Source organism: Chrysemys picta, chromosome 7 (assembly GCF_011386835.1).
Source record: "Chrysemys picta bellii isolate R12L10 chromosome 7, ASM1138683v2, whole genome shotgun sequence".
NCBI lineage: Eukaryota > Metazoa > Chordata > Testudines > Emydidae > Chrysemys > Chrysemys picta.
Window position 1 is genome coordinate 113,641,489 of NC_088797.1, and position 17,200 is coordinate 113,658,688.

Below are 17,200 nucleotides of genomic sequence, written 5' to 3' on the forward strand. Positions count from 1 at the left end.
GCCATCTCTTCATTTTCAGATGCTATTTCACAGAAAGTAACATTTGAGAATCAGATGGCACAAAAATTACAGGAATTTTGAGAGCATCAAAGGGACCAGAACATACTGAACTGAGGACAAAGAGCAGCACATAGTATATTTTCAGGCTTTAAAATTTCATTAAAGTTTAGTATGTGTCACTGTTACTTCTCAATTTCGCCTTTAAGCATGATGCACTAGGGCTCTCTTTCTGCAATAAGCTCCATGTGCGTGGACGCCTGCTCTTGCACACAGAGCCCATTACAGGAAAGGTGCAAAGGAGTGCAATGTTGCTTATTCCTTTTAAAGGTTACAATGCATCTCCCTTCTTAGCTACTTTCCTTCCTGCACTTTGTTTAGGAGATCCTGCTTCCAGAAAACCCATTATTGTGCCTGCTGCGGTAATGAAGTCTCGCTTAACGTATTTGTCTTTCCTCAATCATTCACAAAGCATAGGTGTGTAGGCTACACTGTTCTGAAGTTTTATTTCTTTTTCCTGAATTTTTAAAATTTCTTCTCTGTTAGCAGCTGCATACATTGTTACTGTATTAACTTTAACTTGGATGACTTTTTATTTATTTTCTTCACTTTCCTCTGCTGGTATTCATGAGATTATAGCTAAATTGCCATATTTCTAGTTAAATGAGATTACCAGTTTGATCTCCTAACCTATTGAGAATATTATGAAAATGATAGAATGAGTCAGTGTATTATATTATAGAATTTTAATATGAACTGTGAATTCAGTATGTAAGGCACCAGTCTTACCTTTTTCTGAAGCACAGAACAAGTACAGTCCTTGCAGGAGCAGTACAGGATTCCCACCCTGCCAATGTGCTTAATCTCTGATCTGGAAGGATCATCCCTTGTGGTGAGAAAGTAGTTACATCTCCATCATGTCTCTGTCTTGACATTTGAGCTAAACCTACCAGCTGTGATTTGAGGTTTTGTGATGTGAACATGAATGAACTCTGAACAGGGCTGAAACCACCAACCCCCAGGCCATCACAAAGCAACTCTTCAATGATTGGGTCACTATATATGCTGGATTGGAACAATGATTTGGTCTTGACTTGAGTAAACGAATCAGATATCTCTGATTAGAATACCTATCTTATAAATACTGATGGTGCTTAAAGTTCATGCTACTAAATAATTACAAGATTTTTACAAGCTTTTACAGTCTTGTAAATGCATATTAAGGCATATAAAATCCTTTGAAATTCAGTTCCTGCGCATATATAGTAGGCTCCACTCAAAGCAGAATGCATTGGCTAGTCAAGTCTTTAAAAAATTGTAATTGCTTTAGATTATTTTCTCAAATTTCATTTATTCAAGTGAAGTTGTTTTTTTAATTTAAACCAATGCACAAAGAATCTAAAACTGATAAACTTCTCTTTTTTTTCTCACTGATGTAAAAACAAATTAATAATAGAGCTGGTTCTTAAGTCCTCAGAAATAGTTCTTGAACTTGAGACTTTAAATACCTAATTTCAATCTGGAGTGAATTTTTCCAGCTGAGTTGTAGATCCCTGAATTTGTGCCTTATAATTTAAGTGCTTACACAACCTAAACTAGAGTGACCTGAATGCTCCATAGTACATCGCTTGAGGATGAAACATCATTAATCATTTAGCTAGAGCACCATCTGTTCAAAACTTGATGTCTTCGCTTGGTATAAAAATGCCTAATAAAAAGAAAAATATTTAAATGCTTAGAAATATTCCCTTTTTATGTAAGGTTATTGTCATTAGCCAATTTTGCTTATAGAAACTGTAATAAGTCAGTCTGGCATATAGTACAGAATCACTGCAGCTTTATATTTGAGGTTCAAATAGTTTTTTAATCCCTGTGCAATTATTCAGTGATTGCACTTGCATGATTAATACTGTAGTAATCTGGAGATAGTGGTGCTTACATCTAGTGGTTGTATTCAAAGTGCAAGTTAACTTATTTCAAGGTACTTATATTTGAAACTGCCTCTAAGGGCTTGTCTACCCTTAAAAAGTACAGCGGTGCAGCTGCACCACTGCAGTGCTTCAAGATAGACCAGGGGTCTCAAACACGCGGCCCACGGAGCTCTTCCCTGCAGCCCGTGGAACTCCCCACACACACCCCCGTTACTTCCTGTCGCCGCCAAACTCCCCTCACCCCCACCCCCCGAGTTATTTTCTGCGCCCATTAAGCTCCCTGTGCGCTGCTCCCCAATGTTTGGGGCACCTGCCACCCCCATGCGCCCTCCCCCCACCCCCCCAGAGTGTCTCCCGGCATCCACTTGCTGCCTCCTCACTGCCCTGAAGCCTGCAGCACACCTTGAATCGGCTCCGCTCTGCAGGCTGCCGGCTTCCGGCAGGTCCTAGTGTCCCTCTTCACTAGGGCCAGGGTAGGCTGCCCTTCCCCTGCCCTTCTGCCCTAGTCCTGAGCCTCTCTCTTCAGTGAGATGCTGCCACCCTGGAGTGGTCATTTGAGTTTGAGATCCCTGGTATAGAAACTACCTATGCCAAAGGTTCTCCCATTGGTATAGGTAATCCACCTTCCCAAGAGGTGATAACTAGGTCAGCAGAAGAATTTTTCCTTTAAACTAGCATTGTATACCCCAAAGGTTAGGTTGACTTAACTACATTGCTCAGAGGTGTGACATAGCTGGCTTGACCTAACTTTTTAGTGTAGACCAGGCCTGAGAGAGTTTAAGCCATCATCCCAGCAGGGCCCCTGTGCATGGCATACCACACTTGTTCTTCTTTCAGCACTGTCAGCCCCATTATGCATCTCGGATCTGCCTTCAACCCACTGTAGAACTGATTCTTCACTGCCATGTAACTTCTGCAGCAATTTACACATGTGCAAAGTAGGAGTAAAGCTACCATTCTCAATTGGCATTTTACACCTACTTTTTATTTTCTTTGCACACGTGGAGAATTATGTCCTTTACCTTTTGTTTATAAATATAACAAAGCCATCTCCAGTAAGGTGTTAAAAATAATTGTATTTCATGGTTGCACTTTTTCAAAAGAAAAAATGTAATTTCAAATCACATACATTGTACTTCTTTTAAAAGAAGTATTATTGCAGTTTGCATTAATATTAATCCCTAAAAAGTATTTACTTGGAGTTTTCTAAGTTACTAAGAAAAGTTCTTGGCCTATATTTCACTTCCACTTCAGTCTGTTTTTCTCTCTGCCTCTATTCAGCAGCCACTCTTTTTTCTTTTATACATGAATAGGCAGGCTGTTAGTTGTGATAGAAACTCAATTTAACAGCTGACAGTTGTTTAGTACAATGGATCAGATTAAGTCCAATATCTGAGAACATTTGTGGTTTATTGGTTAGAACACCAAAGAGTCTAGGTTCCGTTATCCAATCTGTGGAGAATATTTATTATGTGACTCAGGACAAGTCACAACCACTTTTCCACAGTTCACCAACCTTTAAAATTAGTCTAACCCTCATTGAGAGGGTGACGTGTGGTCTAAGTTTTGCAAAGTTCTTTGGGTCCTCTGCATGAAAATTTCTATGTAAATATAAAGTTTTATTATTAACATGATTGGTATAGCACTTAAGCCTTGACTACACTGCTATTTAAAGCGCTGAAACTTTCTTCACTCAGGGGTGTGAAAAACACACTCCTGAGCGATGCAAGTTTCAGCACTGCAAAGTGGCAGTGTAGACAGTCTTGGCTCCAGCGCTGGTAGCTATTCCTCTCGTGGACTATTCCTCCTCTTATTACAGCGTGCTGGGAGAGAGCTCCAGAGCTCTCCCAGCGCTGGAGCCATGACTACACAGCCATGTTAAAGCGCTGCTGCTGCAGCACTTAACATCGCCTGTGTAGATATACCCTAAATCAGTTGTATAGTAAGTGCTCTTCAAATATGAGGAAAAGGTTCCTGCCTTGAAGGGTTTACAGTCTAAGGCCCCAATTCTGCAATGAGCTCTGTGTACAAGACTCCTTGAATCCTCAGGGAGCCTCACACTGACTTTAATGGAGTTCCATAAGAATGCAAGAGTCTGCTCATGCGTAGCTTATTGTAAAATCTGGGGCCATATAAAAAACATATAGATGGAGGATGAGATGCAACAAAAAGTGTCTTCCATCCAAGATATGTTATTAACTATTTTCTTAACTCCTTAGCATGCAAATTCATAGAAATATTAACAAAATAGAAGGTTGGCAACCACAAAAATTCCTGGTATTATTTTTGCACAAACTCCAGAAGGCCCTGGATGATTGCTTTGTGGCAGGACAATTTATATAGCAGTCAATCCCAAAACATGGTTCACCAGAAACTCATTGGGAAGTAGACCGCAATAATGTGCCCAATTCATCCTTCCATAGGTGCCATATTGCACTGTAATTCTCCCTAAGAAGTGATGTCTGCATTACTAGCCTGCTATGGCTGGTAATATTTGAAGGAAAGTTAGTGTCATTAACTATATCATCTGCATCTATTCCTTTTTTTTTCCCCCTATCGTATGTTGGTAGTAGGATTATATTCATGTATATTTTCATGAAAATAAATTTACAGTTAATTTCAAGTTCATGAAACTTATTTTAAAAAAAGAGAAAAGAAAGAAATCTGAAAGGTGCGTCGCTTCTGAGTAAAAAAACATTCCACAGTCCAAAGATTTTGGATAAGAGTGACAGAGGGTCCTGTGGCACCTTTAAGACTAACAGAAGTATTGGGAGCATAAGCTTTCATGGGTAAGAACCTCACTTCTTCAGATGCACTTCTTTTTACTTTTTTGTAACTTGCAAATTACCTGTAAAATGGGCATTGTATAACATACAATGAAAGCACTCACTGAGCTGTGTTGATATTACATTAACCAAGAAGATTTTAATACTTTGAATAGTAGACTAATGTAAATACATACTTTTATACTGAAAAGTTACACACAGTAGTGATTGTATAATTAATCTGAATAGTGAAAGATGAGTATCTAAAAAGCTCTTGCTCCTTAGGGGAAATATGATTTACATACAGTATGTTAGAAGTGTTTGCCGCATACTCATTACAGTGCTAAAGTAAACTGCTCCAGCTGTAATATTTTGAAATTAGTTGTATAGCAGTTTTTTAAAAACATTGCTTTAATCTCTAGATATTTAGAAACCAAGTATTTAAACAGCCAATACATCTAATGTTTTATTTGTTTACCATCATAAATCTTCAAGAACATAAGTCTCATAAAACTGATCAGAGCAACTTAGAAAGGACTATTCAAGTAATGTACAACCACCAAACTTACTAACTCTTTCCAGGTGGCTGTATTGGAAGGAAAATTAGGTATTTTATGTGATTAAATAAATGTATTTAACTGGTGGAAAAATCATACACACATGATAAATTAAGTATAAAATAATATATTTTTATGGTCGTGATGCAAACCAAGACAACCAATAAAATCATAACTATGGTAAGTCTGTCTGTCTTAACTTATATCATTTTTTTTTCTAGTCACTTTTTTTCATTGTGACAGGAGTTAAGGGGAGTTTCAACTGTGACTTCAAATAAGTTAAAGTTGAAGTCAAAGTAATAAAAGCCAGGAAATTCAAACAGGTTTTACTATTTAATAAAATTTAGATTCTAAAAAAATAGTTGCAGTAAAATAAAGGTTCTGAATTAACCCGATAAAAATAACAGATATAAATAATCTAACCCTTAGGAAGCTAGCTGATTCCCAGGTGAGTGACATGGCGGAATTGGCTAATTACTATGCTAGGTAGAATTTTCTGTGCTCAGGAGGGAGCTTGGGTTTCTGGCATTTGGATGTTGGACAGGTCTTTTGATTGGAATATGTCTCTTCCTGCACCATTTCATGGCAGCTGATTTTGCTCTCCTCAGTGGCCTGTTCTGCTGACATGATTTACTTCCCTTGTGCTAAGTCATGACCTCTCTTCTGGAGAGTAGAACTGATAAAGGGGTGTTTGCATTGAGAGACCAGGCATGGAACATTCAAGGAAGCCAGCATGGGACCTGGGTGTAGAGTCTGACAATATGGCTAGCAGTGGAAAATTGGGACGAGAGCATGCTGTAGGCAGTGTGTGCAGTTGTTGGACATGGTTCTGGCAATCTGGAGTCATGGAAGGGGTGTGAAATGCCTTGATTCCTTTAGGGTAATGGACAAAATAGGAACAAGAGCTTCCTTAATGTTCTGTGGATTAAGTGTCTGTTTCTCACCATTGTGCTTAAATACTGTACATGTAGCATGTAGGACTCGTCTGAAACTCCTTCTACATCAGAAGTTTGCACAGCTCAGGGCAGTGACAACCATTTCAAACATCACAATATTTTGTTGCTTTGATGATGAAAGCAAAGCCCTTATTGTGTTTTAACAATCTTTTGTACTTTTCCCCTTTTATTAATTGTGATCTCTCACCCCTAGGAAAAAACACTTAATCATTTTTTCTCATTTGAGTGTCATCAGAATGCTTTGCATTATACATTCATAGAGAAAAATGTGGCCCCTGCCTCAAAGTTCTTGCGTTCTAAGATACTAATCCTGCAAACACTTACGTATATGTCTAAGGTTATATCTACACTGCGCACATTACAGTGGCACAGCTGTGCCACTACAGCCGTGCTGCTGTAAGGTACGCGGTATAGCCGCTCTTTGTCGGCAGGAGAGAGCTCTCCTGCCAACAAAATAAAACCACCCCCAACAAGGGGCGGTAGCTTTGTCGGCGGGAGAGCGTCTTTTGCCAACAAAGCGCTGTCCTCACCAGCGCTTTTCATCAGTAAAACTTTTGATGGTTGGGGTGTGGGGTTTTTTTTGTTTGTTTTTGTTTTTTTCCACACCCCAACCAAAAGTTTTACCAACAAAAGTGCAGTGTAGACATAGCCAAACTTTACTCTCACAAATAATCCCATAAAAAATTAATTGGAATAACACCATTCTGACACACACATACTAAAGCCTTGTCTACAGTTAAAAACTTTTCCACTTTAACTATGCTGACATACTTAAAGTGGCAAAAAAAACCCCCAACAAAATCCTAGTGAAGATGCCATTATACCAGTATAAAAATATTTATGCTGGTATATTTTATTCTGGTTAATGAAGCACAATAAGCATTACTGGTGTAAAGCACCTTATTCTAGTATAACTGTGTCTACACTAGAGCTTTTACTGGCATAACTAAGCTAATTTAAAAAAAATCATCCCTTACTAACAGTTCTACTAGAAAAACTTAAGTGTAGATTAGGTCTTAAGGTGGAGGTACCATGTTTGTGGCAGATTGTTGGGTGGATTATCATTGAAAACACTTCATAGGAGTAGTGTATTACACAAGAGGGATTTGAAAGAAGAGGTGGAGGTTATTTTACCACACAGGATGGGAGTTAAAGCAGCTACATGGATCAAGGTGCCAAAAAACAACAGAGGAATAAATAAGCACTGTTTAGTAGCAGCAGAAGTCAGTTGATCTACCAATTATCTCTCTTTTTCTTAGGTGTCTTTGGGCCCAATGTCATCTTAATGAAGCTTATTTTAATATTTTAGTCATTTTGGATTATAATGGCAATTTTACATTACACTTTACATACTATTCCTACTAAACTTAATAGATAATTTACATTCGGATCATGCATGCGGTGACTGAGCAATAGTACCCTGCCTTCTGGAATGGTTGTTTGTGGAGCTGCAAAATCGTATTAAAATTGATTTTTACTTTGCATGTGAGCAGCGGAATGCCTTTCTAATAGCCAATACGTACAAAATGCATTTTGTGAAATAGTAACCGTGCATACACACAACACAGTTTTGTTTTGAGGATGGTGACTTGTGAGCCAGAAAGAACCAATTTGACTTTTGGTTCCCAAGATGAGTTGGCAGAGTTGTTTAATTAGAAAAGACACATCTTTTGACTTGTAAACTGAGCAAATTTAGTTTTGAAGTAAATGAGAAACAATAAATATAAAATACCACAATGCTAATTTTTACAGTCACTTTTGACAGTGGAACCACACGTTAAAAACAAACAGAAAAAATGCTTCCAAGCTGTGAACATATTTTTGTCATGTTTCCACAGAAAAACTTCACTGCCAATTTATCAAACCCTGGGAAAAATAAGGATAGGACCTTAACTATTTTGGCTTTGTTGTGTACTGCTACCATTAGAAGAACAGCAAATCTAATATACTTTGTTCTTTCATCAGACAGATATACATATTATATAGAAACATGTTGTTGTATTGGTTACATTGGTGACTGCAATTAAAAAATCCGAATGGCCTTGTGTAGTTAAGAATTTTCCTGAAGAGATGGAAAGGCTTATGATCAATACAGTGTGTGTGTGTGTGTGTGTGTGTGTGTGTGTGTGTATATATATATATAGAGAGAGAGAGAGTGTAAAGGAGTATGTCATTTTGTTTGTTTTTACATAATTGTAGTCAAATACAATAATACATTAAAGTTAAGGGTGTGGCATTATGAAACAAAAGAAACAAAAAGACCCCAGTAACTTCAAATACACAACACATGCAGAAAAACCTATATTTGCAATTTTAAAGATATTCTAGTGTTCTCAGTCCGTGAGTTATGAGTACAGCTGCGAGAGTCTGGAACTGCTCAGGCTCACCTCAGGTTGGAAGAGCTGGCAGGAAACCAGGCTCAACGAGACCATGGAGCTCCCAAGTTAGTTAGTTAGACCTTCTCATTTAAAAAAAAAAAAAAATTACAAGGTTTCAGAGCACCTGTTTCTTCCTGCTTCATTCGGAAGGAGAATATTTCCCACTTATGTCTTAAAACTTGAATAGTGTGTGTTTCATTTGTAATCATATTTGTGTGCAATTGCAGCTAACTGCGTACCAAACATAACACTTGCTAATTTTGTAGATGGAATTAAGATGCCCACAGTGTCATAGTAAGTGTGCACATTTTTCAGTTTTAAAAAAGTCAGTACTCCTAATAGTTTACATTTCTAATTTCAAAATACAGATTTCATGTACAGTGACTGTTACCCACTCTTCTTTATCTGCTATTATGGAAGAGTATCTCAGAACTTGTTTTACAGGAACGTTTAAGTGGTTCAGTGCTATAAAAGATCTTGCTTCCTTAACCTTTCAGAAACTCAGTTGAGCAGTCATTGTATTATTCTGTATCTTGTCTGACATGAGGAAACAGTCCCAAAAGAAAGGTATCCCAAATTAACGCCACACTTCGTTAAATAAAGACATTCTTGGTTTTCACCAAGCTAATTTGATCCAGTTCAGTTAACTCATTTTTTTGTCCTCAGAACAGATCACAAAAGGCACCCATGAATGAGTAAGTTCATCATGTGTTTGACACATCAGTGTGAGACTAAAAGGCAGACCTTGTGGGAGGGTTCCTGCCTTTAGATTTGTAGACAATACCTGATGAAAGAGGCCCCTCATTCAAAACTGTTCTCTAGTGAACAGGACAGAATGCCTCAGATCACTGTACAAACAGGTATAATAGAAATTAACCAGAACTTGATTTCGCAGACACCTTTTCCCTCACAATTGTGACTGTTCATGTAATCCAATCTTTATGTAATATTCTCAGTATTGCAGTTGATTCACTGGGCTTCAGTATAAACCAAAGATCAAACTTTCCTAGAGCTCATTTGGCCTGTAATTGCTGTATAATTGCAAAATACTTGCTACATAAATAGGCTTGAGAGAATTCAGTGGTTTTTTTTTAAATATAATTTGGATGTATTATATCACTTTTTAAACAGTTTTTTCATTTTGTATCAATTTTAATTTTCACCATTGCAGGAAATTATGAGGGGAGGGCAATAGACAATAATTATTTAATGACAGTTGATACTGAGATTCAAAAAGTTGAAACTTTATAACTATTAAAACACAGGTTGTCAACCTCAACTGTCAAAATATACAAAGTAAATCTTAATCAAACTCCAAGTTTTCAAGCAGCATTTTTTCTTACTTTGTCTAGCTGTGAATTTCTGTTATTATAGATGGAAATACTTCTTCCACTGTGTGTGTATAGTGAAATTGACATTTACCAACATTTACCAATACAAATCTAATCCTTCCAAGCCTATATATAAAATATACCCATTCCACTCTTCCATATCATCTACATATATGATCAGAGGTTTATAGGTTTAGCAAAGGAAGCAATGGAGAGCAACAAAATAGCCATTAATTATTTTAGGTTAATTTTTTTTACGTTAAAACTAAAAATGCTGTACAGTGTTTTCGTAACTTTAAAATTGTTCTTTCAGATGCTTGTAATCACCTTTCAGTAGCCTGAAATTGAAATGTTTCATTACCAAATTTAATTTTCCTTCTTCATGCACCAGCTTGTTTAATGTATTCATGAGTACTAGGCTATTGAGATTTTTTTTTTCTTATTCCTTTTAAAAATTAAAGGTGAATTCATTACTCATGAGCCAAGAAGGTTTTGGATTGATCAGAATGGTTTGATACAGGTTACATGTAAGCAAGTATTGAGAAGGGCCCTTTTTCAAAAACTGCCTGCAAGCTTCAGCCTCAGCACTTTCAGTACATGTGTGCTCTTGGGCTGTGTATAACCCTTACAGTCATACCAAATTGTAGATTTTGTGATCTATATAATATAGGGACTAAAAATAATGCTGTCAAATAAACGTAATTTATTACCATAATCCAGAATCGGAACCCATTTTCCGGAGAGTAAATGTTATTTCAGTAATCATTTTTAACAAGTATAAAAGGACACAGATGCATTGGTTCTGAAAATGCAAATATATTTAGAAAATTATATACATGCGTGCCTGCCACTTTGACAATGGCAACTTTAGTATTATCCATATCAGCAGTCTATTGTCTCAGTTAATTTGGGAAAATTTTTAAATAGCTATGTTTTTATATGTGAATAATTTAATACGTTTGAGTGGTTATTTATTGATCTTATTATGCTTCTTTTAAAGCAAGTTGCTGTTTATATTTGTACCTTGTCCTTTAGTTTGATCCATATAAAAACAGATAAATGCAGTATATACTGTCCGATGTTAAATACTTACTTAATTTTGATTAATACATTGTAACCAAAGCATTCTAAATGTGCGTGCACTGTTGGATCACCAAAAATTCTTGTCTATGACTGCTGCAGGGAGTAGGGGAGTTTGGGGCATGTGCTAAATGAAAGCAATGGGCTGCAGGAAGTTCTGTGGGAAGTTCACTAATGGGGATTTTGGAAAATTGAGCAAGAGGGGTGAAGAGCTAAAAGAATTGGATCAGAATAAAACTAGCAGCAACTAGTGTTGAGAGAGGGAAAAAAAGCTAGACAAGTAGCGTAAAACTGGAAGGACAAAAAAAATTGCCCCATGTTAGATCTGGTAGAGAGTAAGCATTGTTAATGTGAGATGGTTTTTTCGACCTATGAAATAAGCTAGTGATTTCAACTGAGTTTCTGAAAAGCAAATCTCCAATAAAAAGACACCAGAGAAACTGGCACTAATTGGTACTTTTGTAATGACAATTTCAGTCTAGAGATGTATGACCAAGTGGACATTTGAAATTGTATTAGCATCTCACCCATAGAGATGATCTTTCTCAGGTCAGAGTTGAAGCATAATGACAGTGTAGTACGTGCAAACTGTGACTTTCATTATTTGAAGTTTACCTGGTCTGTGTCCATAGAGAACCTGAATTTCCAGGGCTATCAGTTGAACAGTTGAATCACTTACCAAAAAACAAAATAAAACAACAATCTTTAAAAGGCTTTTTTTCTATTTTTCAATGAAAAATTATAGCAATTTCATGAATGTTTAGAGTAGAAAACATGATTTCAAAAAATGCAAATGTGAGTTTTAACTTGATCTAAAATTATAAAGTTCCAAAAAATGCATTTTGTATGCTACTGCAGGGCAAATTATTGAATTACCATTTGGAACCATCTTCCCAAATCCTTCATTTCTGTGTTTAATGGTCAGTATAATTATAATATTATGATTTTAACTCTAATATATTTACAGGTTATAGAAACATTGCTTACATATTGTTTTATGAAAATTATCTTTGATTTTGTGTCTTTCTTAAACATATTTGAAGTCAAGAAATTATGTGAATGTTTCCACATTTCATATAAGCTATTTTAATAATGTTGACATTAGGTACAAAATAGTGGTTTTTGTTGATGAGTACATACCTATAATATTTTGTTTTTTGTTATTCCCCTAGTTTTACTATGAATCCTGCAAGCATTGAAGACCTCAGGAAAAAAAGGGTGAGTGACAGTGTAATGGAGAACTATCAGTTCTCCATGTACTTGGTGCCTGAAATGGACTAAATAACTAAACACGGTTTTTATTAACTTCTAATATGAAAATTTTAAAAACTTTCCTGCTTGTTTTATCCAGTAATTCTTAATGAAAGTCTCTTTCCTGGTCGGAGACTGGGTTAATTCAAAGGAACTGAAAAGAGACTTAGAGACCCAATTTGCAGAGTATTTGGAATAACCGCTGAAGTTATAGTGTAGAACCATCTCCTCAACCCCAGACCCCAAAACTACTTACCACCCAGCTGTCCGGAGGAGGGCCGCTCGAAGGGGAATGCACTTCAGAGCCCAAGATCTCGATGCCACACGCTGCCCTTCTGGGCAAAGAGACAACATGGCCAGTGAGTCCAGCGCCCTCCCCAAGAGCGACTTCATCTCCCCAAGCTTCTCTACCAGACCCAGAGGAATCACCTGGCAAGTCTGCAGGCACAACAGAGATCCACCCCACGGCGGGTGAGGCAGGGGAAGAAGACCGCATCTACCTCCAGTACCCGCTCCCTACAGGTCTCCTCCTCTGCCCCTTCTGTCTCCCCGTCCATGGAGTCCAGACCCTTGCGGCCCTCAGCAAACACGTTCGTAAAACCTACAACAAACGGATTGCTTTCCGGTGTAGCCGCTGCAATCTCCCGTTCGAGACCCAAAAGAAATGTAAGTTTAATCAAGCCACATGCAGGGGACCCCCCACGACCGCGAAAGTGAATCCCACTGACATCCTCCTGGTTCCAACCCTGACCCCCACTGATGATCTGGCTTCAGCACCCCAGCCAGCATCCCCAGAGTCACAGCAGATAAGGGGGGACCAATCGCCAACTGAGGGAAGCGTAACCCCTGCCTCGAGGACTGACGATGCCACCAAAAGGACCAGTCCCGTCTCCAGAATCCCCACGTTGGACCCTGCTGTGAGGGGGACCACCGCCACCTCTCAGGTCAACAACCTCACTAGATGCCTCAGCGACCTCATAAAAACCATCCGGGACAACATGGACACAAGACGCTGCAGCGCTCCCCCACAGGTAACCTCATGCCACCCTGCCGTAGGAGCAACTAGCATTGTCCCCCAGGCTGCATGGCGAGATCCAGCCAACGGAGGAGCCTCCCGTAGCCCCCAGATCCCACAGCCAGACCCCGCCCCTGGGAGACCCAACACCTCCTCCAAGTTTACCCAAAGAGCCTCTGACTGCCAAAAACCCCATGCCTCACCGAGGACCCACCAGCTGGATGCCGCCCGCAGAAGAACCAGAACCATCCCCAGCGCTTCCAAACACGACTGCGCCCCAACAAAGCCCTGCACCGGTGCTTCCAGAACCCCACTCCCTCCCGGAAGATCCAGTGCTACCTCGGAGACACCGAGAGCTGCCCTCCCCACCACACCAGGACCCCCGCCTCAAGACCCACCTGAACACCGCTCCACAGTCCGAGGGACAACAAGGCCGCAAACCGTCCCCGCAGCACCTGAACCTGCAGAGACAACGCAGCAGGAGGAGCGACGGCCACGAGCGAGGGTCGCCACTCCGTGGCAATCCGCCTGGATGGAGGAGCTGGCAAAGGCTGAGGACTTTGAGAACTTCGACACCCTGATGGACAGACTGACTGCAGAACTGTCTGCGGAAATTACGGCCAGAAGGAGGGAACCCCAGGAAACCGCATGGGCCACTCGCAGATTCCCTGCACCGAGCCGTAACAACACCGCCAGAGAAGGCAGGAGAGGGGATGTTGGCCACCGCTACGATCCGGTGGCTGCATCCCGTATTCAGAAACTAAACAGGATGAACCGGACGAAAGCCATGAGGGAGATCCTCGACGGGACCTCCTCCTACTGTGCCATCCAGCCCGAGAGGCTCTACTCCTACTTCAAGGATGTGTTTGATCACGAGGCCCAGACCAACTTGCGACGCCCAGAGTGCCTTTCCCCGCTACCCCGGATCGACCTCACAGAGGACTTGGAGCGAGATTTTTTCCCTGCAGGAGGTGCAGGCAAGGCTGTCAAGGACCAAAACCACCACCCCTGGAAAAGATGGCATCTGCTACCCCCTGGTGAAGAAGCGAGACCCCGGCTGCTTGGTGCTCGCTGCCATCTTCAACAAATGCAAGCAGTTCCATCGCGTTCCCCGCTCTTGGAAAAAGTCCATGACCGTGCTCATCCACAAAAAAGGCGAATGAGACGACCCCGGCAACTGGAGGCCCATCTCCCTCTGCTCTACCATCTACAAGCTGTATGCCAGCTGCCTCGCTGCAAGGATCACAGACTGGTCAGTGTGCGGGGGCACCGTCAGGTCAGTGCAGAAGGGTTTAATGTCCTGCGAGGGATGCTACGAGCACAACTTCCTCCTTCAGACGGCCATCCAGGAGGCCAGGAGGTCCAAGAGGCAGTGCGCAGTAGCATGGCTTGACCTGACCAACGCCTTTGGGTCCATACCCCACCATCACATCTTTGCCACCCTGGGAGAGTTCGGGATGCCAGAAATCCTCATCCACATCCTCCGGGACCTCTACAAGGACTGCACCACCACCATCCGCACCACGGACGGCGAGACGTGAAACAAGGATGCCCCCTTAACCCCATCATCTTCAACCTGGCCATGGAACCACTCATCCGAGCCATCTCCAGCGGCCCGACCGGCTTCGACCTGCCTGGCAAGAAACTCAGCATTCTGGCCTACACGGACGATCTGGTCCTGACCGTGGATGACCCAGAGAGCCTCCAAGGTATGCTAGATGCCACCAGCCGAGCTACTGACTGGATGGGGCTCCGCTTCAATGCGAAGAAGTGCACAACTCTGCACATTGACGGCAGCAAAAGGGACTCGGTGCAGACAACGGGGTTCCAGATCCAGGGTGAGCCCGTCATCCCCCGGGCAGAGGGGCAGGCATACCAGCACCTGGGCACGCCAACAGGGTTCCGTGTCCGGCAGACACCCGAGGATTCCATCCAGGAGATCTTGCAGGACGCCGCCAAGATTGATGCCTCCCTGCTGGCACCGTGGCAGAAGATAAACGCCCTGAACACCTTCCTGATCCCACGCATCTCGTTCACCCTAAGGGGATCCGCGTGGCGAAGGTGCCCCTCAACAAGGCAGACAAGATCATCCGGAAGCTGGTGAAGAAGTGGCTGTTCCTTCCCCAGAGAGCCAGCAACGAGCTGGTCTACATCGCCCACAGGCACGGCAGTGCCAATGTCCCCCGCATGGGTGACCTGTGTGACATCGTGGTGATCACCCACGCCTTCCGCCTGCTGACATGTCCTGACGCCATGGTGAGGAACGTTGCGGCGAACGCCCTGCGTGATGCGACAGAGAAGCGGATCGGCAGAGCCCCCTCGAACCAAGACATCGCCACCTTCCTGAGCGGCTCCCTGGATGGGGAATTCGGATGGGACGGGCACGCCATCGCTTCAGTGTGGTCCCGCACTCGCAACGCCACGCGTCGCCTGGGGAAGCGCATTGGCTGCCACTGGGAGTGGTGCGAGGAGCACCAGGAGCTGGGAATCCGGGTGCCACAGATCAGTCCGACGACAACACCGTCGTTACCTCGATGGCCAGGGGCTTGCTGGAGAGGACTCTGAAGGCCGCTGTCCGCTCGCTGTACGTGGAAACCCTGAAGCGTAAACCGGACCAGGGTAAAACCTTTGAGTTGACCAGCAAGTGGGACGCCAGCAACCACTTCCTCGACGGGGGCGGCTTCACCCGTTTCGCCGACTGGCAGTTCATCCACCGTGCCCGGCTCAACTGCGTCCCGCTCAACGGAGCCATCCGCCACCGAGACAAGCGTTGCAGGAAGTGTGGCTACCCCAACAAGACCCTGCTCCACATCCTGTGCAGCTGCAAACCCCACTCCAGAGCCTGGCAGCTGCGCCACAACGCCATCCAGAACCGCCTGGTGAAAGCCATCACGCCATGCCTGGGGGGAGATCTCCGTGAATTGCACCATCGCCGGTACCGACAGCCAGCTACGACCTGACGTGGTCGTCACCGATGAAGCCCAGAAAAAGATCATCCTCGTCGACGTCACGGTCTCCTTTGAGAACAGGACACCGGCATTTCGCGAAGCCCGAGCTCGTAAACTGGAAAAGTATGCTCCCTGGCTGACACCCTGAGAGCGAAGGGCTATGAGGTGCAGATGGACGCCCTGATTGTCGGCGGCCTGGGAGCCTGGGACCCCTGCAACAAGCGTGTGCTGCGGACCTGCGGGATCGATCAACGCTACGCACGTCTCATGCGGCACCTCATGGTCTCAGATGCCATCCGATGGTCCAGGGACATCTACATCGAGCACATCACCGGCCACCGACAGTACCAGGAGGCATGAGCCAGAGTGACATCGTTCTCCCACTACGAGAAAAGGACCAAGTGACCTTTCTCGTAGTGGGAGAACGATGCAATGAAGTTTGAGAACCCCGGGACTAGATGACCTAACAGGTCTTTCCCATCTGTAAAGTCTATGATTCTTTATGAAGGACAGTTTTTAGTGGGCTAATCAAAATGCAAGTCATCCGCAGGTTTAGGAAAATGAGTAAATATGGTTAGAAATACAAATAACAAATGAAGAGCAGCAATAAGGCCTTGTAATAAAGAGACTTGAAGTTATTCTTTGGAATGGTTGTTTGGCCCTAGAAATAGCAAAAATATAGTGTGTACTAAGAAATAAAAAAGAAGAAAATTCCACACATTTACTATGCAATTTCTTTGTATAAAAGAAAATATAATCTTGCTAGAATTTGTTTTATAAGGAGATCAGATCTTTAAAAGTGGGTTTGTTTTCCCTCTTAAAAAAATAAGTTGTATAGACAGATAGGACTTTATACTGTTTGTATTTTACTGTAGTATGTAAATGACTTGCAATAACTTTTGATGTTTCATAATAAATGCCCAAGTTTTCATAATGTAAGAAACTGGTGGGAGATGTCAGAATGTATGAAGGCTGCCTTTGATCAGATAGT

At 42.0% G+C, this 17,200-nt stretch overlaps 1 protein-coding gene across 2 annotated transcripts in view; it reads left to right on the forward strand.

Annotated features, from left to right (window-relative positions):
- The window catches only part of RAB11FIP2 (RAB11 family interacting protein 2), a 47,396-nt gene that overhangs the window by 22,705 nt on the left and 7,491 nt on the right, over positions 1 to 17,200 (forward strand). For both annotated transcript variants that reach the window (XM_005284152.5, XM_065552388.1), the window contains exon 4: positions 12,168 to 12,213. In XM_005284152.5, the coding sequence (XP_005284209.2) occupies positions 12,168 to 12,213 (46 nt within the window). The remainder of the gene's footprint in view (positions 1 to 12,167; positions 12,214 to 17,200) is intronic.